Source organism: Eumetopias jubatus, unplaced genomic scaffold, assembly GCF_037043125.1.
Source record: "Eumetopias jubatus isolate StellerSeaLion01/CBP00866 unplaced genomic scaffold, mEumJub1_p1.0 scaffold_2, whole genome shotgun sequence".
Lineage (NCBI taxonomy): Eukaryota > Metazoa > Chordata > Mammalia > Carnivora > Otariidae > Eumetopias > Eumetopias jubatus.
Genome location: NW_028274808.1, coordinates 197,248,998 through 197,271,489, shown reverse-complemented (window position 1 = coordinate 197,271,489; position 22,492 = coordinate 197,248,998). Strand labels below are relative to the sequence as shown.

The following is a 22,492-nucleotide window of genomic DNA, read 5'->3' as shown; positions in this document are numbered from 1 at the left end:
CGGGTTTGGGGAGCACGGGGCCACCGTAATCACTGTGACTCCCCCACTTTGCCGTGCAGGGAAGCAGAGGTGGGGAGCAGCAGACTCAGGGGAAACTGGGGCCCGGAGAAGGACATTGACGGTGATGCCAGCGGATCTGAGCTTTCTGCTGGGGACGCTCCTCCACAGACAGGGGGAGCCTGAGGGCAAGGACAGTTGCAGGAAAGAGGTTACTGAGAAGGTGGGAGCCAGGGCTCCGGTGTCAGCACGGGGGAGGGCCTGGGCCCTCCGGGAAGGAGGGTCCAGAGAACACAGAGACGCGTGCAGGGGTGTGGGTGGGAGGTGTGAACATGGCATGTACCTGTGTGATGCTTCTCAGTGACGCACAAGGTGAGGACGTCAGGAAGAAGAGGGGAGGACTGGGAAGGCATGGGACAGTCCTGCCAGCGTGGGGAGGTGGCTTACTAGCAGGAGCCCAAAGAGTTACGGGGCAGGTAGCGTGCCCATGCGAGGCTGGAGGTCCCAGCCGGCCTGGTTGAGGGACTAGCTCCTGCAGGGCTCTGCTAGGAGGTGCAGAGGCTGCGGAAGGTCGGGGGGCGGGGGGGGGGCGGGTAGAGCCCAGGGGCTAGAGGTCGGGTTGAGAAGCCAGACAGCCTGGTGCGGGTCCCAGCAGGGGCACTTACAGTCAGGTGACTCTGGGTGTCTCATCTACCAGGTGGGGCGGGAGGGTGCTAGGAGAGAAGCTGGGCCCAGGCTCTCTGTTTCAGGGGAGCGGGAGAGGGACGAGAGGTGTGTCCCGTGGCTGCTGTAAAAAATGACCGCACACTTGGGGGCTCCAAAGAACAGAGCTTCTTCTCTCTCGGTGCTGGAGGCCACAGGCCCAAAGTTGGTTTCACGGGGCTGACGTCAAGGTGTTGTTGGCAGGACCACCTCCCTCCAGGGTGGAGTCTGCCAGCCGAGGCGGAAACCCCGCCCACACACCTGTGCCTTGCTGCCCAGTTCCAACAAGGTGCTGGGTTCCCGGCCGGGGGGATGGGGGGTGCTGACTGACAAGCCAGAGCGGGATTTTTTATGGGGGACAGAACAGGGATGGCGGCAGAGCGGGGCAGCAGTAATGCCCATCTGGTTTCCATGGCAACCCTCACTGTCCTCTTCCCGGCAAGGTGAGGGTTTCTTGGAGGAGATGCTTTCCTTCTTCCAGCAGGTGCTTTCTGAGCCCCCGCTGAGCGCCTGGCGCTGTGCTAGGTGACGTGCTGGAGAGGAAGCTGAGAAAAGCAAGCACCCCCAAGATGCCCACCATCTACGGGGGAAACGACGCGCACACGAATAAATACAGCACCAGGAGATCGCGCAAGCTGGAATAAGCATGGAAAGCGCCTCTGCGGCGTGCGAGTGGTTTGCACCTGGTCCAGTGCGCTTTTGCGGGGTGTGCTGTGATGTTCTTCTCCCTGACTTAGCATCCCACCTAATCCACATCGCCCCGTCCAGGCCGTCCAGGCCACGAGGCTCATGCATTGTCTTAGGGGTTTCTTAGAGATAAAAGGAATTACCTCAACCGTTGGGAGTATCTGAGGGGCTCAATAAAGAGCCCCCCTCAACTTGGAGTCCTGAGCCAGTTGGGACATAAGACATACATCAGGCATGTTCCCCAACCTGGCCAAAATAATAAATCAGCCATCACTTTCATTACACTGAAAAGCCAGGTCAGAGGATGTGGCTTTATGTGCTGGCATTATGAGCCCCATAGTGAGATGCTGCTCACCTCCCCATAAAGCCAACTTCAGAGACCACCTGCTCCGGGTCCGCAGGTGCTGTGGCCGTTCATGCCCAGTGCCAGCCCCTGGGCCCCCGTCAGTTCCCTCACAGAGCTTCTCCACGCGGCAGGCGGGAGATGGGCATGGCCCCCCATTTTGATTAGCCAGTCCCAACCAAATGGATACTTGTCACAAACAGCATGTCTACACAAGCAGGCAGGAGTAGAGCGGCTTTTCTGGGGATGGTAGTACTAGCAGACGTTTGGGGTCCTGCCCTGGACCACCACCTTGACCTGACTATCCACGGTTGGTCTGGAACCAGCCACAGATAGCAGCCGGGAGAGAGGCTGTCAAAAGCAACCCAGAAACTCCCTGTGCCCCGGGGAAGACCAGGCGCATAGACCCCGACTCTGATTAATGCCCACGTTGCTTTTTTCTGTCTCTCAGCCAATTTTTTGAATAGTAAATAATGAACGGGGCAAAGAATTAGAGGGGCATAAAAGCCTGTACTGTGAAAATCAAACAGTCTTCTTATCCCTGCACCGAAGGCCGTCCCTTCCCCGTGCCACGCGTGTATCCTGCGGAGATTGTCCATGGTGATAGGCGTATTTACACAAGTACTCCTTTTTTAAAATGTAAAATAATAGCATACTTTACACCCTGTTTTGCTCCTTTGTCCCCACTTTGCAACAGTCTTGGAGATTGTTCAACATCTGTAACTATAGAACAGCCTGTTCTTAATTTTAAGTGGCTGCATAATATTCTAATAATAGTAAAGATTACTGAATTTATTGAGAATTTAATAAAAGTGAGAGACAGCTGTGATTGTTTTTAATTATTTATTTAAACTCAATTTAGTTGACATGTAGTGTATTATTAGTTTCAGCAGGAGAGTTCAATAATTTATCAATGCACACAACACCCGGCGCGCATCCCCTCACGTGCCCTCCTTCGTGCCCATCCCCCAGTTACCCCCTCCCCCCACCTCTCCTCCCGCAGCCCTCAGTTTATTCCCTAGAGTTAAGAGGCTCTTACGGTTTGTCTCCATCTCTGATTTCATCTTATTTTATTTTTCCCTCCCTCCCCCTATGTTCATGTTTTGTTTTCTTTAATTCCACATATGAGTGAAATCATATGGTATTTGTCTTTCTCTGACTGACTTATTTCACTCAGTATAACACCCTCTAGTTCCATCCACGTTGTTGCAAGTGAAAGATTTCATCCTTTTTGATGGCTGAGTAATATTCCATTATATCTATATCTAAATCTATATACACACACACACCACATCTTCTTTATCCATTCATCTGTCGTTGGACATCTGGGCTCTTTCCACAGTTTGGTTATTGTGGACATTGCTGCTATAAACACTGGGGTGCAGATGCCCCTTCTGATCACTATGTTTGTACCCTTTGGATAGATACCTAGTAGTGAAATTGCTGGGTCATAGAGTAGCTCTAATTTTAACTTTTGAGGAACCTCCATACTGTTTTCCAGAGTGGTTGCACCGGCTTGCATTCCCACCAACAGTGTAGGAGGGTTCCCCTTTCTCCGCATCCCGGCCAGCATCTGTCGTTTCCTGACTTGTTCATTTTAGCCATTCTGACGGGTGTGAGGTGGTATCTCATTATGATTTTGATTTGTATTTCCCTAATGCTGAGTGATGTTGAGCATTTTTTTCATGTGTCTCTTGGCCATTTGTAAGTCTTCTTTGGAGAAATGTCTGTTCATATCTTCTGCCCATTTCTTGACTGGATTTTTTGTTTTTTGGGTGTTGAGTTTGATAAGTTCTTTATAGATTTTGGATACTAGCCCTTTATCTGATAGGACATTTGCAAATATCTTCTCCCATTCTGTAGGTTTTCTTTTAGTTTTGTTGAATGTTTCCTTTGCTGTACGAAAGCTTTTTATCTTGAAGTCCCAAAAGTTCATTTTTGCTTTCGTTTCCTTTGTCTCTGGAGACGTGTCTAGCAAGAAGTTGCTGCAGCTGAGATCAAAGAGGTTGCTGCCTGTGTTCTCCTCTAAGATTTTGATGGAGTCCTGTCTTACATTTAGGTCTTCATCCATTCTGAGTTTATTTTTGTGTATGGTATAAGAAAGTTGTCCAGTTTCATTCTTCTGCATGTGGCTGTCCAATTTTCCCAGCACCATTTGTTGAAGAGACTGTCTTTTCCATTAGATATTCTTTCCTGCTTTGTCAGCCATAGAGTTGAGGGTCCATTTCTGGGCTCTCTATTCTGTTCCACTGATCTGTGTGTTTTTGTGCCGGTACCATACTGTCTGGATGATCAGTTTTGTAATAGAATTTGAAGTCCGGCATTGTGATGCTCCCAGCTTTGGTTTTCTTTTTCAACATCACTTTGGCTATTTGGGGTCTTTTGTGGTTCCATACAAATTTTAGAATTGTTCCAGCTCTGTGAAAATTGCTGATGATATTTTTTTTTTAAGATTTTATTTATTTGACAGAGAGAGACAGCGAGAGCAGGAACACAAGCAGGGGGAGTGGGAGAGGGAGAAGCAGGCTTCCCGCGGAGCAGGGAGCCTGATGTGGGGCTCGATCCCAGGACCCTGGGATCATGACCCGAGCCGAAGGCAGACGCCCAACGACTGAGCCACCCAGGCGCCTTGCTGATGATATTTTGATAGGGATTGCATTGAATGTGTAGATTGCTTTGGGTAGCATAGACATTTTAACAATGTTTGTTCTTCCAATCCATGAGCATGGAATGTTTGTCCATTTCTTTGTGTCCTCTTCAATTTCTCTCATAAGTGTTCTATGGTTCTCAGAGTACAGGTCTTTTACCTCTTTGGTTAGGTTTATTCCTGGGTATCTTATGGTTTTTGGTGCAATTGTAAATGGGATAGATTCCTTGATTTCTCTTTCTTCTGCCTCATTGTTAGTGTATAGAAATGCAACTGATGTTTGTGCATTGATTTTATATCCTGCGACTTTGCTGAATTCCTGTATCAGTTCTAGCAATTTTTTTTTGTGGAGTCTTTTGGGTTTTCTACATAGGATGTCATGTTGTCTGTGAAGAATGAAAGTTTGAGTACTTCTTTTCCGATTTGGATGCCTTTTATTTCTTCTTGTTGTTTGATTGCTGTGGCTAGGACTTCTAGTACTAAATGAACAGCAGTGGTGAGAGTGAACATCCTTGTCATGTTCCTGACCTTAGGGGTAAAGCTCTCAGTTTTTCCCCATTGAGGATGATATTCGCTGTGGGTCTTTCATGTATGGCTTTTATGATGTTGAGGTGTGTTCCCTCTATCCCTACACTGTGGAGAGTTGTCATCAGGAAAGGATGCTGTATTTTGTCAAATGCTTTTTCTGCATCTATTGAGATGATCATATGGTTCTTGTCCTTTTTTTATTAATGTGGTGTATCACATTGATTGATTTGTGGATGTTGAACCACCCTTGCAGCCTAGGAATAAATCCCACTTGGTCTTGGTGAATAATCCTTTTCATGTACTGTTGGATCCTATTGTCAAGTATAGCTCTGATTGTTTTATGTGCATTAGCCTATCTCCTCCTCAGAGCAGCCTCAGAGCTAAGGACTGTTTACAGATGAGGAGGCTAAAGTACAGCATATGAGTCACTTCTCCAGAGTCACACAGCAAGTAGGAAGATGTGAGCCCAGGTGGTCTGAGTGCAGAGCCCACACGGTCGCCCCATGCTCTCCGGTCCCCGGTGATCATAGGGCTGTTAACCTCCCGCATCGAGGGCTGTGCGCATGCATGTGAAGTTAACTGCAGCATGGATTCTTCGAAGGGAAATTGTCTTATTGTGTGCTTTTCGTAGATGCTGTCGTATTGCCCACCACTGAGGCCAGGCCAATTTACCGTCTAGCCTAGGAGAGTCCCTGTGTTGCATACCGTAGTCACAGTGGCTCCGGAACGTTCTACCCATGTAAGTCTGATAGGAAACCGTGGCACTTCCTGTAGCTCCAATCTGCACGTTTCCTTCTAACGCATGAAGTTGGACATCTTTCACATGTGGAAGGGGTGTTTGTGTCTCCTTGTCTGGTGAGCAGAGGAGATGGCCTGGGCTTAGGCTGGACCGTTTGCGTGCAGTGCTTGTCCCCCTCTCCTAACCTGCCACTGAATCATCCAATGACCTTGAGCACAACCCGTAACCTCCATGTGCCTCCAGGGCCTCATCTGAACCGGGGTGGTGATGTGCACACCCCATGGGAGGTGAGGATTTAACGAGCTCCCCTATGCCCAGAGCCGAGAACAAGGGCTCTGGTCAGGCTCCCGGTACATGATTCACCTGTTTCCAGACCTTTCGTTCTGGGCTCTGTTCTGCCCATTGGACTCCACAGTTTCCTTCTATGACTCAGCCTCATATTTTTTGCAGAAATGGGCTGCAGTTACTCAGTGACTCCTGGCTTCTAATTCCTTGCTCTACCCGAGCATGTCACGCACTGTTCAGTCCACAGTGGGCACGAAGGCTGGCAACAGGCCAGGTCCTGGCCCCCCGGATCTCATAGTGTAGTTGGGGGGACAGGCATTCATGAAAGAATTGCAGGGAAAAATACGTGATTACCCAGGGTGCTGGGCACCGTGAAGGAGGTGGTCCCTGGCACTCTGAGAAGCTGGTGTCAGAGCCCTTCTTGCCGGAAGAGGTCTGTGGGCTGGATGTTTGGTGTGTGGTTAGTCACCAGGGAGGCTGACTGGGGACAGCAGTGACTTAGGCAGGGGCATAAGCTTCAGGAAATGCCAGGCCATCAGGTTATCCTAGGTTGTTGACCTGTGGCTGAAGAAGGAGGCCGGCCCGGTTGTGGAGGCTGGACGGCTGGGTGTGAGCTTCGGGCTTTGATCTGCATTGGGGCCCGTCAGGCTTTGATCTGCACTGGGGTCCGTCAGCCCTTGAGAAGGCGAACACTGACACCAGAACTGTGTCCAGCCCCCTTGCCGCTCCAATTTTGGTGGGAATTGCAAAGTGCCTTTCTTTTCAAGCATTCATCGATTTCGTGTCGTGATGCTTACCCAGGGATTTAGTTCAGACTTTTTACTTTGAAAATCTTTGCTTTGTTGTTTGTGCCTATTTTTTCACAAACACATGAAACTATCCAAGATGCTCAGTTGACACTCATGTGCACAGATCTCTTTGGGAGGATATTCCCTCCTGATCACCACGGTCTGAGTAGGGGGTAGGGGGCAGGTCAGCTTGAGATTCCTAAATGTCATGGGTATTTCAGTGCTGGGGGACGTCAGCTTTCTAGATGTGTTGTCACCAAAGATTCTGGTATAAGCCGTGATCACAGCATACAGCTCCAAAGACCAGCTGACAGGTCAGCCCTTCCGGCCCTCCTTCCTGCTTTCACTCATTTATTCCCTCACCCAACCAGTGTTTCCCAAGCACTTTCTCATTCAGAGCCATTTTCTGTACACCATGGATGCTGAAATGGGTCAAAACCAGAAACTCACAGTTGACAGAGAAGACAGACTCACAGACAGTCCTGGCAAAATGGTACAGGATGCAGGTGGCAGGAGAGGGGGTGCTGCGGAGGGCGGGGCGCTGCTGAGGGCGGGAGGGGATGCTGCTGAGGGCCCCTGGGGGGGCGGGGGGGGGGAGTCGGGCGAGGGCTCCACCAGGAAGGCGTGGCCTCAGGCAGATGGAGGAGCCAGAGGAAGAGGAAGAGGGAGGGAGTCAGGCTCCAGGATAGATGTGGCCCCATGAATTTAGGCTTTCGGTTTATCCATCCGGGAGACATTTAACGAGCAGCTCCCTTGCTAGGCATTCTCTAGATGCAGCAGGGACCAAAGTAAAGTCCTCGTGCTCACATGCTGTCCATGGTTGGGGGGACATAAAATAAATAGACATGAAATGTAAGGAGGTGAGGGGTCGATGCAAAACAACCACGTAGGGAGTGGGGAGCGCTGTGTTAAGGCAGTGCGTTGGGAACAGCCTTCCCCACAGGATGGCATTGGAACAGGAAACCCTGGGGGGACCCATGAGGATGGTGTCCCTTCCTCCCTGGGAGAAGAGTTAGGAAGTCTGTAGAGTCTTGATGCTACAAAGAATCCTGGAGGCCATCTGGCCTAAACTGTTGGCCGGAGCAGAAATGTTCTCTCTAGCATGCCTCCTAGATGGCTAATCCATTTCTACTTGGATATCCTGTTGATCGTGAGGGACCACCATCCCTTGGAGATTGTTATGGGTTGAATTATGTCCCCTGCAAAAGATACGTTGAAATCCTAAGCCCTGTTACCAGCAAATGTGCCCTGATTTGGAAATAACATCTTGCAGATGTGATGGAGCTCAGGTGAGGTCAGGCAGGTGGGCCCTAATCCAGTATGACAAGTGTCCTTACAAGAATTGGGAAGTTTGGACACAGACACAGAGGGAGAGCCCTCTGTGAAGACGGAGGCAGAGACCATGGACTTCCTGAGCATCGGCAGCTAGGAGAGGGGCCTAGGCTCGTAGCCCTCAGAAGGAACCACCCCTTACAACGCCTTGATTTTGGTGTTGAAACCTCGTTGGTTATGCTTCGTTACAGCAGCCCTGGGGACAAGTACAGTTCCCCATCTCCATGTGGGCAGCTTGTCCTCCTTGAAATTCCCTCCTGTTTTTAACCAGACATCTACACCAGTGGTTCCATGTGAGCAAACATGGGGACTAACCAGGTGAATTGTCTGCATCGTCTTGACACATTCTCTGCAGGGCCCCTCCCTCCTGCTCTCTTGCCTTCTCCCAGCCACCACCCGAGGCCTGACTGTCACCCTGTCTTCACTGGCCTCCTGCACTGACCTCACGTCCATCCCCAGGCCCCGGGGCATTCTCCACACACCAGCCAGGGGGGTCTTCTCATGACCCTGACCAGGACACTTGCTAGAAACCCTGTGCTGGCATGCTCTTGGTAAAACCCTTGGTAAAACACAGCCTGCAAGGCTCCATGTCATCTGCCCAAGCCAGTGAGGCCCGGGTTGGAGATATTTTGTGTGCACATGATCGCAATTGCCAGATTTTGAAGAAGCCAGAGGGACTAGGGCAATGATGGGAGCTGTAGGGAGGCGGGTGTCAGGTGATGAAGGGGCAGACCTTTCTGCCTGAGCTCTATGATAACGGAAAGCATCCACAGAGAAGCGGGTAGCTGCCCATCACCGTCTGTGTGTGTGTGTGTGTGTGTGTGTGTGTGTGTGTGTGTGTGTGTATGCAAAGCAGAAGCTGGGGGACTCCTTGGCAGGGAAGGTGTTAAGGAAATCTGAGCATTGTTTGGAAAGATGACTTAGCTGACATCCAGGGTTTATCTTATTTCATCTTTAAATGTGTCATCCTACAGTTTCTTTCAGATGCTCTTCAGGTAGAATACAGTCTGTCTTTCCAAATAAGAGTTTCAAGGGTTATCTGTCTAGCCAACCAGCTATAACGCATCTGTCCACTCATCCGTTCATCCATCCATCCGTCCAGCCACCCACCCACTAATGCACCCACCCAGCCACCCATCCCTTCATACACACACACACACACACACACACACACATATACATATCCTTCCATCTACCTGTCCACTCATCCATCCATCCATCCACCTATCCATCCACCAGCCACACGTCCATCCATCATATATATGACCTTTCATCCACCTACCCTCCCATCCATCCATCCATTCATCCATTCATCCATCCATCCACTCATCCATCCATTCATCCAAACATATGTCTTTCCATCCACCTACCCTCCAGTCCACCCATCCATCTGCCCAGCCACCCGTCCATCCATCCATACATATGTCCTTCCATCCACCTACCCTCCCACCCAGCCACCCAGCCACCCAGCCATCCATCTCTATGTTATGTTTCCTTCACATATTCTTTTCTTTGCCATAAAGAATGATATCAAAGAAGACTGGCAGATGTACCTACAGCAACATCAATGTGAAATAACATTTTCTAGCATCTGGTTTGGGCTAGCACTAGCTAGGTGCTTTGAGCACGTTGGTGTGACTGAGGCAGTCGATAGAGGGTAGAGTGAGGACTCTGCAACATGCCATGGCTTTGAATCCCTGCTCTGCCACTTAATAGCTATGCTGCTTTCAACGAGGTATTTTTCATTTTCTGTGCCTCAGTTTCTTCACCTGTAAAAAGAAAAAAAAGGTTAACACCTACCTTATAAGACCGTTGTGAGGATTAACTGGGTCGATATTTGTAAACCTATTAAAACAAAGCTTGTATGTAAGAGGTACTGTTCCTAATCCTCTTAATGACTTTCATTTGACATGGGTGATAATATTCTCATTACCCAACCTGGAAACCAGGCTCAGAGACATCAGGTAACTCACCTGAGTCACCTGGCTCTGAAGGGATGGTGCTGAGATTAGGGGCTGAGTTGCTGTGACTCCCAAGTGCATTGTGCTTTCAGACATGATGAAACACTCACCACCTTCTGTGATGAGGTGACTAGTGTGTGCCTGAAAGGGAGCTGGGGGGAAAGTTCCAGGAAGATCAGAAGTAGGCAGAAGGACGCTCATTTCTTTTGTCTGTTGCAGAGGCTTGGTGCGTGGGGGGTGTGGCCAGCGAGTGGGCGGGGAGCAGGCAGTGATAAGGAGCTGGTGGCATCTTTCTCCTTTCTTGGAGCATGAGGCCAGGTGAGGGCGGGCGGGCCCTACCCGGCTTCTGAACAAAGGGATCTACAGGAGGAAAATATCACAGAGGAAGGATGCAGACTGCTGACACCTTGTATCCTACACTCTGTTTGAGGTTTTACTAAACCAGAAGTGTGTGGTTTAATCATAACTTTTACTGATGTCTCGCTCATAGACGGTGACTATTTTCACTCTGATTTAAGCTCTCACTGGTTTTGACAGTGAAGATACTCAGGAGGTATTTTCCCCGCTCAATTTGCATTGTCCAGGCCCTCAAATTGACAGTTACAAATAGGATTTTTGGTCCTGGCACGGAATCCCCCTGCAGTATTGGCTGTCCATGGAAATTGGCTCCTGGGAGGAAAATTTCAGTTTCCCTAGTACTGATTGGTTTTTGAGGGTTTTCCTTGGTTATGCTCACCCTAGCTAACTCGAAGATGCTGGATTTGTCCTGTGAAAAATGGGCGTGGATACTTCTTTTTCCTTCTGAATTAATTATCTATCCTCCATGCTAATGAGGTCTCTTTTCACATTCAAGAGAACATTTTCTGCCTTGTGTGTCAAATCCTTTCCTCATTTTCTGTTCGGACACCTCACTTGCTGTTTGGTGAGAACTCGATTAATTTTTACATGAAATAAATAAGGAAAAAGACACTAATGTCGTTCCCTTTTCTTGATTATCAGTAGCTAATCAGAGTACTAATCAGGCCTGGGATAATTTAAGCTGTGTCGTTTCTTTTAGAAAGAGGTTATCGTAAGCAAGTCTGTTCATAAACTTGAACGGCTTCTATTTATTAAGTGTCTCTTGTGCCGGACATGGTTCCACACTCCTGTATGAAGGCCCGCCTTCACAACAGGCGGATGGTTGGTACGGGGTGTGTGTGCAGCAGAACTAGCCTGGGCAAATACACTCATCTTACAGTGTGGTGACGAGATGACATTTTTGTGACCTGGAAAAAAATGGATGTCCCCTGGAACACAGTGTCTGAATCCTGCCAACTTGCAGAAAGAATCTCAGACCAGCATGTGTGACTCACAGGGGCTCCGTCTGTCTCATGGAGCCGTTAGGGACTTTTTGGGGGGTGGAAAATACACGCATTTTATTATAAACGATTTAAAATGCCACAGGAGACGGTTGGAGTTACCTCCACAGCAGTGGACCCGGTCCTGTATGTCGGCAATGAATTCCTAATACTTAGTTTCCTCTCCTGTGGCCATTTGGGAAAGTAACAGATGAGAGTTAGCCTCATTAGCTGCATGGTATTTTAATTGGTTTAAAGGGACATTTTTCTTTCCTTTGTGGCTTTGGGACATCTGGCAGTTTTCACTGTTGTCACTTCTGACAGTTGATCCATGGTGATTAACATTAAAACTGTTTAAACAGAAAGTGCTTATGAGATTGTCCCCCCAGGCAGTTGGGAAGGGTGAGCTGTGCGGGATACTCTCTCTTCTGCCGCTGCTGTCTTGGGGTGCGAATAGCCAAGACCAGGGAAACGGGGATGACTTAAACTGGACAAAATTCGAGATGCTATGCCGTGCATTTTAAAGATTGTTTGGTTGATTATATTTATTCATTTAAGAGCGAGAGAGGGAGAGCACGCGAGTGGGGAGGGGCAGAAGGAGAGAGAGAATCTCAAGCAGACTCTGTGCCAAGCACAGAGCCCAACGCGGGGCTTGATCTTTTTTTTTTTTTTTATTATTTTATTATTATGTTATGTTAATCACCACACATTACATCATTAGTTCTCGATGTAGTGTTCCATGATTCATTGTTTGCGTATAACACCCAGTGCTCCGCGCAGAACCCATCCCCTCACCCCCTCCTCTCTAGAACCCTCAGTTGATAGACATTGCGGGGCTCGATCTTATGACCCCGAGATTACAACCTGAGCTGAAACCAAGAGTCGGATGCTCAACCGACAGAGCCACCTAGGTGCCCCTACACCGTGCGTTTTATATTTCTTCTCTCTTTCAACCATGAACACTACCCTGTGAGGGCGGTCCCCTTTCTGCTGCAGGGGAGCTAAGTCCTTAGTCCCCAGGTCCCTCACCTTGCAGGTGGTTTGACCACAAAGACCTACGGAGATGTCCTTCTGTTCATCCCAACCCCCGTGCTGCTGGTAAAGCACTTGCAGTTTACCCAACTGGCAGCCACAAGGTTTTCTTGCGCAAGTTAGTCAGTGAATCAACGAGTCAATGAATGAAGGAGGAAGTGCTCAGGTGTTGGAGTTTCGTCTTCAGCAGTCACAGATTACCACAAACTTGGTGGCTTAAGACAACCCGAGTGCATTGTCTAACGGTTCTGGAGGTCATAGTCCCAAACAGGCCTCACCAAGAAAAATCAGCATGTCAGATCTAGGGGACACTCGGTTTCCTTGCCTTTTCCAGCTCCTTGAGACTGCCCCTGTCCCCGGCTCCCGGCCCCTCCTCCCTCTTCGGAGCTGATGATCCCACCCCTCCCCCACCTCCCCTTCTGAGCCTACTTGTCTTCTGCCTCCCTCCTCCCACTTTTAAGGGCCCCTGTTAGTCATCTCTATATCGTCAAGGTCAGCTGGCAAGCAACCTTGTTTCTCCTGTGCCGTGTAATCCAGCATTAGTCAGAGGTTCTGGGGATTGGGATGTGGACATCTTCAGGGGACTGTTATTTAGCCTGCCACAAGAAGCATCCTTGAAGATGTCAAATCTACTGTGTCTGTCTCAGCAGAGAAGTCATCTTTTTCTGAGTCTGTGGAACATTGTTTGGTTCATTGGACATTTAACCATGCATGCTTTGCCCAGAGCATCTCTTGTGCTTGCTTCCCTCTTGCTTTGTGACCCAGGACGCTCTGCACATGTGATGTTCAGTAAGTCCTTGGTGGAGAAAATGAAAGACGAGATGCCTGAGCTGTTATTTAAAACTAGACTAATTGGGTTTTGTCTAAAGAACACAGGAGCTGGTCTGACCTAAGATGGAAAAATCTGAGTGTCGAAAAGAATAATGACTGCATTTGATTGAAACCCACCAAATCTATAAAAATCTGTAATTTCATAGCGATACTGTGCAGAGGCAGGGAATGTTCCTAGGTTCAGCGAAATAAACACTTGGACTCGGAAGACTCCCATAAGCCTCACTTGACCCCATGTACGCACACGGCTGGAGGGCAGGAACATGGCTTGCTGTGAGGACATCGGGAGTTCTTCCATGGGTTTCCTTGCCCCAGGTCACACTGCACATGGTTTTTCCCCACGTGATACAGCTCTGCTGCAATGAGCCGTAATCCACATCAGGCAGGTGTGAGAGCCTTGCCATCTTAAAAGCTTCTTCCCTCACGGGTGCCAGAATCTCTTGTAACAGCTCACAGGCAGAGCATCCAGGTTCCCCACAAGGGACACACCCAGTTCCCAGAGTCACCTCACTCTTCCCTGTTAGATATCCGTGGTTCGCTTACAGGCCCTTCCATCCCGATGTGATCTGCCAATCAGGTGTCATCTTCCCCCAAGCCGTGTTGCCTGGTAACATATTTCATGTTCTTCCCCTTACGGGTTTTCCGGGTAAGCGTGATCCAGAGCTCAGACTCTCAGGGACTTGGCCAAAGTTTTATCAACATTTTCCTCTCATACCAAACCAAACCAAACCAACAACAACAAAATAATAGACCCAAACACATTCGTCACCATTGGAAGTTGCTATGACAACCAACTGTCATGAGCAAAGGATCAGACATCCATTCTGTCCACACACTTTATGTCAGAGTAATTGGATTGTTGAAGAATCTCAGCTTTAAGAATGTGGAAGGGATAGAATTAGAAAATGTGTATTTTTCAAACCCTAATGAAATCGTGGATCTAAGTGACAGTTACATGTGGACACCATTAGGTGAAAGTGGATAGATTTTACACTGCCCGGATCATGTTGGCCCCACTTTAGCCTACTGATCCCTCTTATTAGTGATCCACCGTCTGACCTGATAGGAAGCACATGGTATTTTGGAAAGCACTTACAGGGTATTTTGGAAAACAAATTAGGTCTGATTCTAATCAAGACATAAGGTCCAACTAGTACTTTACAGGAAATACACAGGCTAGAGGAACAGTGACACCCCATGGAAAGAATCCACCAAATCCAGAATGTGGGGCTTTCTGCAGGGTAAATAATGCGGCTTCCCCAACAGATCAGTGGTGTAAAAGAAAAACAGGGTAGGGGGGCAGAATAAAATGGACTTAACTGACATTGGGGGATCTTGTTTGGTTCTTGAATGAAACGTCCCACGGTAAAAATCATTTTGACACACTTGAAATAGCTTGAATAATGACTGATATTAATTATTGGAGTTACTGTTAATATTTTAAATATGACTGATAATATATTTGATATGATCATGACATCAAGGTTGGGTAAAATAGATAACATGTGTAGATATGCATATGCACATGCTTATATAGGCATATATCCTTGACAGTTGAAGATGCACACTGAGGAATTTACAAGTAAAATGGAAAACATGGGATTTGCTTTAAAATGCTCAAGCACTGGGGTCTTCGGATCGAGCCCTGCATCGGGCTAAGGGGGGAGCCTGCTTCTCCCTCTCCCTCTGCCTGCCGCTCCCCCTGCTTGTGCTCGCTCTCTCTCTCTGTCAAATAAAATCTTTTTAAAAATGCTCAAACAAACATTAAGAGAGTAACTAAAAGGAGTTTGGTAGCTGGTGACAATTTTTCAGTTTGGGGTAGCAAGTACATTGGGAGTCATACTCTTATCTCTACTTTTAAACGGTTGACAATCTCTATAATAATGTTTTCTTAAGACCCTTATCTTTTTACAATAAGATGCCACTTTCTCTCTTCACATTATCAAAGATTTTTAAGCACTGTAGAGGGAGGTGTGAAATAAGGATACTGCTGCTTTGCTGGGGGAGTTTTTCTGGAAAGCAGTTTGGCAGGGTGTTCTAGGAGGCTTTGAAATGTTGCTCACATTTGATCCAGTGACTTCATTTGTGGATCTCGTACTGAGAATATCATTGTGAATAGCAAAAACTCTTTACAAAGATATTTACTGCAGGATTTGTTTTAGGTTTTGAGTTTCTCAAGTAACCCACATGTGCAACACTAGAAAAATGGTTTAAATGAATCATGGTACATCACAAGGTGAACCATTTTGCAACCATTGTAAAGGAAACTCCTGCCGTTTTTGTTTTTTTTTTTTTAAGATTTTTTATTTATCAGAGAGTGCACATGAGAGACAGAATAGGATCGGGGGGAGGGGAAGAGGGAGAGGGAGAAGCAGACTCCCCACTGAGGAGGGAGCCTGACGTGGGGCTGAATCCCAGGACCCTGGGATCATGACCTGAGCCGAAGGCAGATGCTTCACTGACTGAGCCACCCAGGTGCCAAACACTGACACTTTTTAAACACCCCCGGAAGATGCCTGTTACAATGCTAATTGAAAAGAAAAGGACCAAATTGTCCTTGTATCTGTGTAAATGCTGTGCATCCATGGAAAAACATAGGCACAGAAAAAAAAATTATTGGAAGCAAATACAACCAAATTCCTTCATTGGTTTTGTTGAAATGTTGGCCTTACAGTGAATGAAGTCATCTTCTCTTTGTCTTTATTTTCCGTATTTTTAAAATCATGAACATAAATTAATTTTTTCTGTGCATCATTTTATACCTCTATAGAGGTATAATTAGCATATTATAAAATTCACCCACATTAAGAGTGTAGTCTGACTCGTTACTATAAAACATACAGTCATGCAACCACCACCACAGCCGAGTTCTAGAACCTGGGACCCTGTGCAGCATCTCGTTGATATCTCTTGAGTACACTCTATTTTTAGAGCAGTTTCAGATTTACAGAAAAACTGAGAAGCTAGTGCAGAGTGTTCCCACATACTCTGTACTCAGTTTCCCCTGTTGTTCACCTGTTACATGACAATGGCACACTTACTACCATCAGTGAACCAACGTTGATACATTAGGATTAATCAAAGCCCAGCCTTCATTCAGATTTCCCTAGTTTTTCTAATGTCCTTTTTCTGTTCCAGGATCCAGGGTACCATATTACGTTTAGTTGTTATATCCATTAGTTAATTTTTAACCGGAAAAAAGTTAAATAAATTGTAGTTTAAAATTCTCCAAATATGTTAACTATCCATTTCTCCCTTGGCCGCCTCATTGTTGCTGTCATTTGTTGACAAAGACCAGGCCTTGTATTAGTTCTGTTCCTTACAGTTTCCAGCGTGGCACCCTGCAAATTGAATAAAGTAGACTCTGTGGATTTAGTTGCTGGCCATTAGTAAGTGGCTGGAGCAGGAGAGGGAGGAAGAGGAGGAGGGAAAAGGGAAGAAGAAAGTCCTCACCTGCAGATGATTTAAAACCTCAGAGCTCTGGGGGGGCCTTTGGTTTCTGCTGTGACTTTGTGTAGTGGCACCCTCTTGGCTTTTGTGTCTCCCAGGTTGGAGATCGCAACCCTGAATCGGGCAGACTCGGACCTGGAGGCTTGTCGAACCCAAATCAGCAGAGACATCATTGCCCTTCTGCTGAAGAGCTTGACCAGCGCTGGCCACCTCTCCCCCCAAGTAGAGAGAAGGATGGGTGCGGTTTTCAAACAGCAGTTTCTATTGCTGGAGAAAGAAATTCAAGAAGAGTATGATCGGAAGATGGTGGCCTTGACGGCGGAATGTGACTTGGAAACGAGAAAGAAGATGGAAAACCAGTACCAGAGGGAGATGGCGGTGATGGAGGAAGCGGAAGAGTTGCTGAAACGTGTCAGTGAGAGGGTAAGGCAGCTTCGAAAGGAGGGCTTCACTCGCCTCTCTGCTCCCTCTCAGGGATTCGTCATTTATCCATCCATCTGCCCATCCTTCCACCCATTCACCCACCCACCGATCCTCCCCACCCATCTATCCGTCCACCTGTCCATTCACCCATTCATCAGTCCATTCACCCGCCCACCACCCTTCCATCCACCTGTCCATCTATACATCCATCCATTCATCTACCTACACTCTTCCATCCACCCATCCACCCATCCATCTATCCACCCACCTGCCACCCTTCCATTTACTTGTCCATCTACAGTCCATTCATCCATCCATCTACCTACTACTCTTCCACCCACCCATCCATCTGTCCATCCACCTGTCCATTCACCCATCCATTCAGCCATCCACTCACCTACTACTCTTCCATCTACCTGTCCATCTATACATCCATCCATTCATCTACCTACCACTCTTCCATCCACCCACCCATCCACTCATCCACCCACCCATCCACTCATCCACCCACTCACTATCCTTCCATCTACCTGTCTGTTCACCCACCCACCCACCCACCACTCTTCCATCCATCTACACATCCACTCATCCATCTACCTACGTCCCTTCCATCCACCCATCCACCCATTCATCCATCCATCCACCTACCACCCTTCCATGTACTTGTCCATCTATAGTCCATCTATCCACCCACCCACCATCCCTCCACCCACCTGTCCATCTCTACATCTATCCATCCATCTCTCTACCTATCATCCTTCTGTTCACCTGTCCATCTACCCATGCACCCATCCATCTATCCATCCACCTGTCCAGTCTACCTATCCATTCAGCTATCCATCTATCCATTCACCCACCCACCACTCTTTCCTCCACCTGTCCATCTATACATCCACCCATCCATCTACCTACCATCCTTCCATCCATCCATCTATCCATCCATCCATTCATCTCCCTACCACCCTTCAGTGTACTTGTCCATCTACAGTGCATCCATACATCCACCCACCCACCACCCATCCATCTACCTGTCCATCTCTACATCTATCCATCCATCCCTCTACCTATCATCCTTTTGTTCATCTGTTCATCCACCCATCCATCTACTCACCCACTACCCTTTCTTCTACTTGTCCATCCAACCATCTAGAATTTGTTTAGAAAGCCTTTATTGATCACTTACTGCCTCTTGGTCACTGGGCTAGGCAGTGAAGTACAGAGGAAATGAGACATGGTTCTTGGGTTCAAGAAGTTCATAGTTTAATGGAGGATCTTCACATATAGAAGATGTGACCTCATTCAACTATATTAGAATAGAGATATATTCACAGTGCCATGGGACATCATGGGGAGAGTAGAAAGGCTTCATTCATGGAAGAGTGCACCACAGAGAGCATGGCTCAGGGAAGTTGTGATGTCAGTGTGTGTGTGTGTGTGTGTGTGTGTGTGTGTGTGTGTGTGTCCATCTGGGCTGCACTGTGCTAGATCGTGGAGCCCTCCCACACCAGCTCCACCATCAGACAAACCTGGACTCCCATTTGTATATTCCAGTTCTGCTTCTGAAGGCTATAATTAGCCTGACTGTGAAACAAGGCTGAGGGCGCCCCCTCTGGGGTGGCTGGGAGAGGTCGTGCAGGAAAAGCAGCCACCTGGGGCATGGGCTGCTCCAGGCTCAGTGCACAGTGCTCTGCTCTTTGAGTTCTGACCTCTCAGCCTTCCTAGGGCTGGCCTCTGTTGATCAGAGATCAAGCCTCATTTTTCTAAGAGATGTGTCCATTTCTGTCTTGAGGGGATCATGCCAGAGTTTTTTCCTGAGTATCAAATCCAGCCTGATTTCTGTCTTCCTCTGTGAGAGCTGGCTTGTTCAGTTCCTGTGGCTTGAACCCACATTTCCTGGTCTGGAAATCTGTCATCCTGGGGAGGTCTAACACCTGCTTAGGAACAGGCTTCTGAACTGCTAATTTCCGTTCCCCAGACTGCTGGCCGTGCACAGAGATCCCCTGGCAGTGGACACACAGGGCTGACAGCTCGTGGCTCTCAGCAGGTCATCTGTCATCAGCCCACACACACGCACGCTGGGCAGTGACACAAAGAGGCAAGATTCGTGCTGTCTCAGCCCCACCTGCCCCCTTGTCTCCTGGCCCCCGCACCTTAATATGCCTCCTGTTTTAGGGTGAGGTTTGTTCTCTGCTTGGCTTCCGTATGAGTTTCTGTGGCCACTGTAACAAATGACCACAGATTGAGTGGCTCAAAGCAACAGATTTTGATTCTTTCATAATTCCGGGGGCCGGAAGTCCTAAATCAAGGTGTCCGCTGGGCATGCCCCTCTGAAGTGTCTAGGGGAGGCATCCTTTCTTGTCTGTCCCAGCTTCTGGTGGCTCCAGACGTTCCTTGGCCGGTGGCCACATGACTCCTGTCTTGACTTTTTGTCTTCGCATGGCCATCTTCCGTCCTGGGACCGTCACCTGTTCTCTTTTAAGGACGCTTGTCTTTGGAGTTAGGGCCCACCCAAATAATCCAGGGTGGTCTCCTAAGAGCCTTAACTTGATTACATATGCAAAGATTCTCATTCCACATAAAGCCACATGTACAGGTTCTGGGTTAGGATGTGGTTGTATGTCATGGCGGGGAGCGGGGGTGGGGGAGTGGGGAGGCACTCTTCCTGCCAACGGAGTTCTGCTGGCTGACCCCACTCTCTGACCTCCCTCCGTGACTATACTGGCTGGTCCAGACCGAGTCTCCCTGAGCTGGGCACTTCAGAAACCATGCCGAGCTCACAGAGCTGTGATTCAGCCCCTAAACCATCTCGCGATCTCTCGTTCTCTTCTCTCTTAAATTTGTTGTAGCTTTTGTTCCCATGGACACAGTGCCTACTTGGAAAGTGTTAGAAAACAGGAGTCAGCAAACTAGACCCATGAGCCCAGGCTAACCTGTGGGTGGAGAGTGGTTTTTACGTTTTTGAAGGATTGTAAAAAATCAAAGCAAAACAAAACAAGTAAAGTGTAACAGCAAACCTTAGGTGGCCTGCAAGCCTTAAAATATTTATCTCGCCCTTTACAGAAAAGTTTGTCAACTCCAGCTCCAAAACAGAAAAAGAAAAACCTTGGGAAAAAAAAATATGTGGAACCCATGTCACCATCCAAGGCAGACAGACGTTCATTTGGTCTGGTTTTGGAGCTCCTACTCTGCGCCTGACCCTGGAGATACAGGGATGCTAAGGCATTCCCCACTCCTGTCCTCGGATTTCAGCATACATTTTGACCTTTTTTGCTTTATACAATTTTTTTTTGAAACAAATTCAGGTGTATGCAGTTCATAGAATTATATGCTTTGCTCGTTCTCACTTAATATCATGGTATAAACATATTCTGATTGTATTAAGTACTGTCACACTTAACGTTCACTGCGTGCAGGCATTGTTCTAAGCACATCACGCAGACCTTCTCATCAGATCTTCACACCACCTCAGGGAGGTGGGAATTGATAGGATCCCACTTTTCCAGCTGAGGAAACAGATTCGGAGAAGGTCACCTGCCTGAGGACACATGGGTGGGACCAAGACTCGGACCCAGGCAGCACGCGCCGACCCGCCCCTGCCCCCCGCCCCCGCGTGGTGCAGTGGTGCATCATACACCCTTGCTGTCGTGAGCCAGGGTAACCCATCCTGCTGGGCTTCTACATTTAGCGACCGAAAGGCTGCCTGGAACAGTGTAGTTTTTAAGTGTTTCCCCGATATTGGCACAGATCGGTAAGGCCAAGAGGAGGGATGGCGGGACAGAGTGCTCCCGCTTCCCTCTGCACCTGCCCCCACTCCCCAGTCTGCTGGCTTGCAGCGGGAGGCCGCCATCGCGCTGGGTCCTGTGGGTCGCCCCGTTCAGAGACCAGTCGCCTTATCTGAGTCAATGTGCTTCCAAAAATAGCGTCCGAACGGCGAAAGTCGATAGAGCTATTTCTCTTCCAGACCACGCAAGCCACTCCATCTTACAGAACTGCTGATGACCTTGTAACTTATCTGTACATTTATCATAGTCATCTTTAAATAAAATGCACGGAAATATTTTGGACATATTACTCCAGCAAAAAAGAAAACAGCAGAATTGGGTTTTTTGAGTAGAGTTTAGGAATTCCAGTAATTAGAGGCGAAATCTGTTCACCTTTAAACTCCTGTGTCATCTCGTAGAGTTTTTAAAGCCTGCCTCCATTGAGAGGCCTTGGGGAGAGTGGTAGCGACTACAGACCGTGCAGAGACAGCTTGGGTGCAGATCCTCTCTCTGTTCTTGCAGAAGGTGCATTGCTCAGTCTCCCTGGGTCTCAGTTTCCCCATCCTGCAGTTCGGGATACAATTTTTACAATTTGCCCATCTTGCTAGACTGAGTACAGGGAGTACTATTTGGTACAGACACGATTTTCTGTCACAATCTCACATTTTTGATGGTGCAGAGTCAACATTATGAATGGCAAGTTACTCTGGAACAGCCTGGCCCAGACCTCTGATTCTCAAACCAAAATTGAAGTGCCCTCTCCCGGTCCATGTTCCCCCTGATTCTCTCCACAGGGTACGTTACTTTTTAGGGAGAGCTGAAAACCATAGGATAAACGTGCCGCATTTCCCTGCAAAGTCCATTGTGGTGGAAAGTTCAATGGGGAGTTGGCGTCAGTGACCATGACTTCAACATATCTTTCAAAATGTACGCTTGTTGCCATTATATAAAGTATAAAACTTCATATAAAACTGCAGGCTTCCAGCTTCTCGTGAAACACAGGGGTATGTGCTGCACTGCGTCCAAATTCCTGCAGAGCCCCCTTTGGTGGGCTGAGTGGGGACCGGCCCTGTAGGCAGGCCTTGTTCTCTACTTTGCCCCACTCCCCACCACTCCCTAGTGTCTCTCATACCAGGACCATTCACTCACTTCCATCTAGGAGCTGCCCTTGGCGGTTGTCGGGGGAGGGGCTCCCCTGCTTTATGGTGTAGGCTTCTCATCAATGATCCCAGAAGATTGAACTAGGTCAGGGGGTGAACATGTTTCTGCAGGTCTCTGGACCCCTCAGGAGGCCAGTGTAGATGGAAGTGAGGGTGGCTCCCATCATAAATTCATTTTAGGGAGTATTTCACCATGACACAAGCCTTTCAGTGCCTCATGCCTCATTCTTCAGAAATATAATTCCAGACAAGGACAGATAACTTTATCTTAGGATTTCTGTGTGTGTGCATGCACATTTTGTCCTGGCTGTGAGAAGCTATATGGATTTCCTCCCATCTTTCATTCCTATTAATTAAAATAAATTGAAGTTTGCAGCTTGTCGAATTTCATACTGTCGGTTGAGAAGGTCACTTTGATGAATGAATCAGCTTCACAGGCATCGGTCCCTCCCTGGGCAGCAGAACGTCCCTGAAGTCCCTGAGTCAGGG

The 22,492-nt window shown here is 48.1% G+C and overlaps 1 protein-coding gene across 2 annotated transcripts in view; it reads left to right on the top strand.

Moving 5' to 3' along the window:
• EVC2 (EvC ciliary complex subunit 2) overlaps window positions 1-22,492 on the top strand; it is a 128,499-nt gene that overhangs the window by 53,956 nt on the left and 52,051 nt on the right. For both annotated transcript variants that reach the window (XM_088020882.1, XM_088020881.1), the window contains exon 10: window positions 16,758-17,082. In XM_088020882.1, coding sequence (XP_087877008.1) covers window positions 16,758-17,082 — 325 coding nt within the window. The remainder of the gene's footprint in view (window positions 1-16,757; window positions 17,083-22,492) is intronic.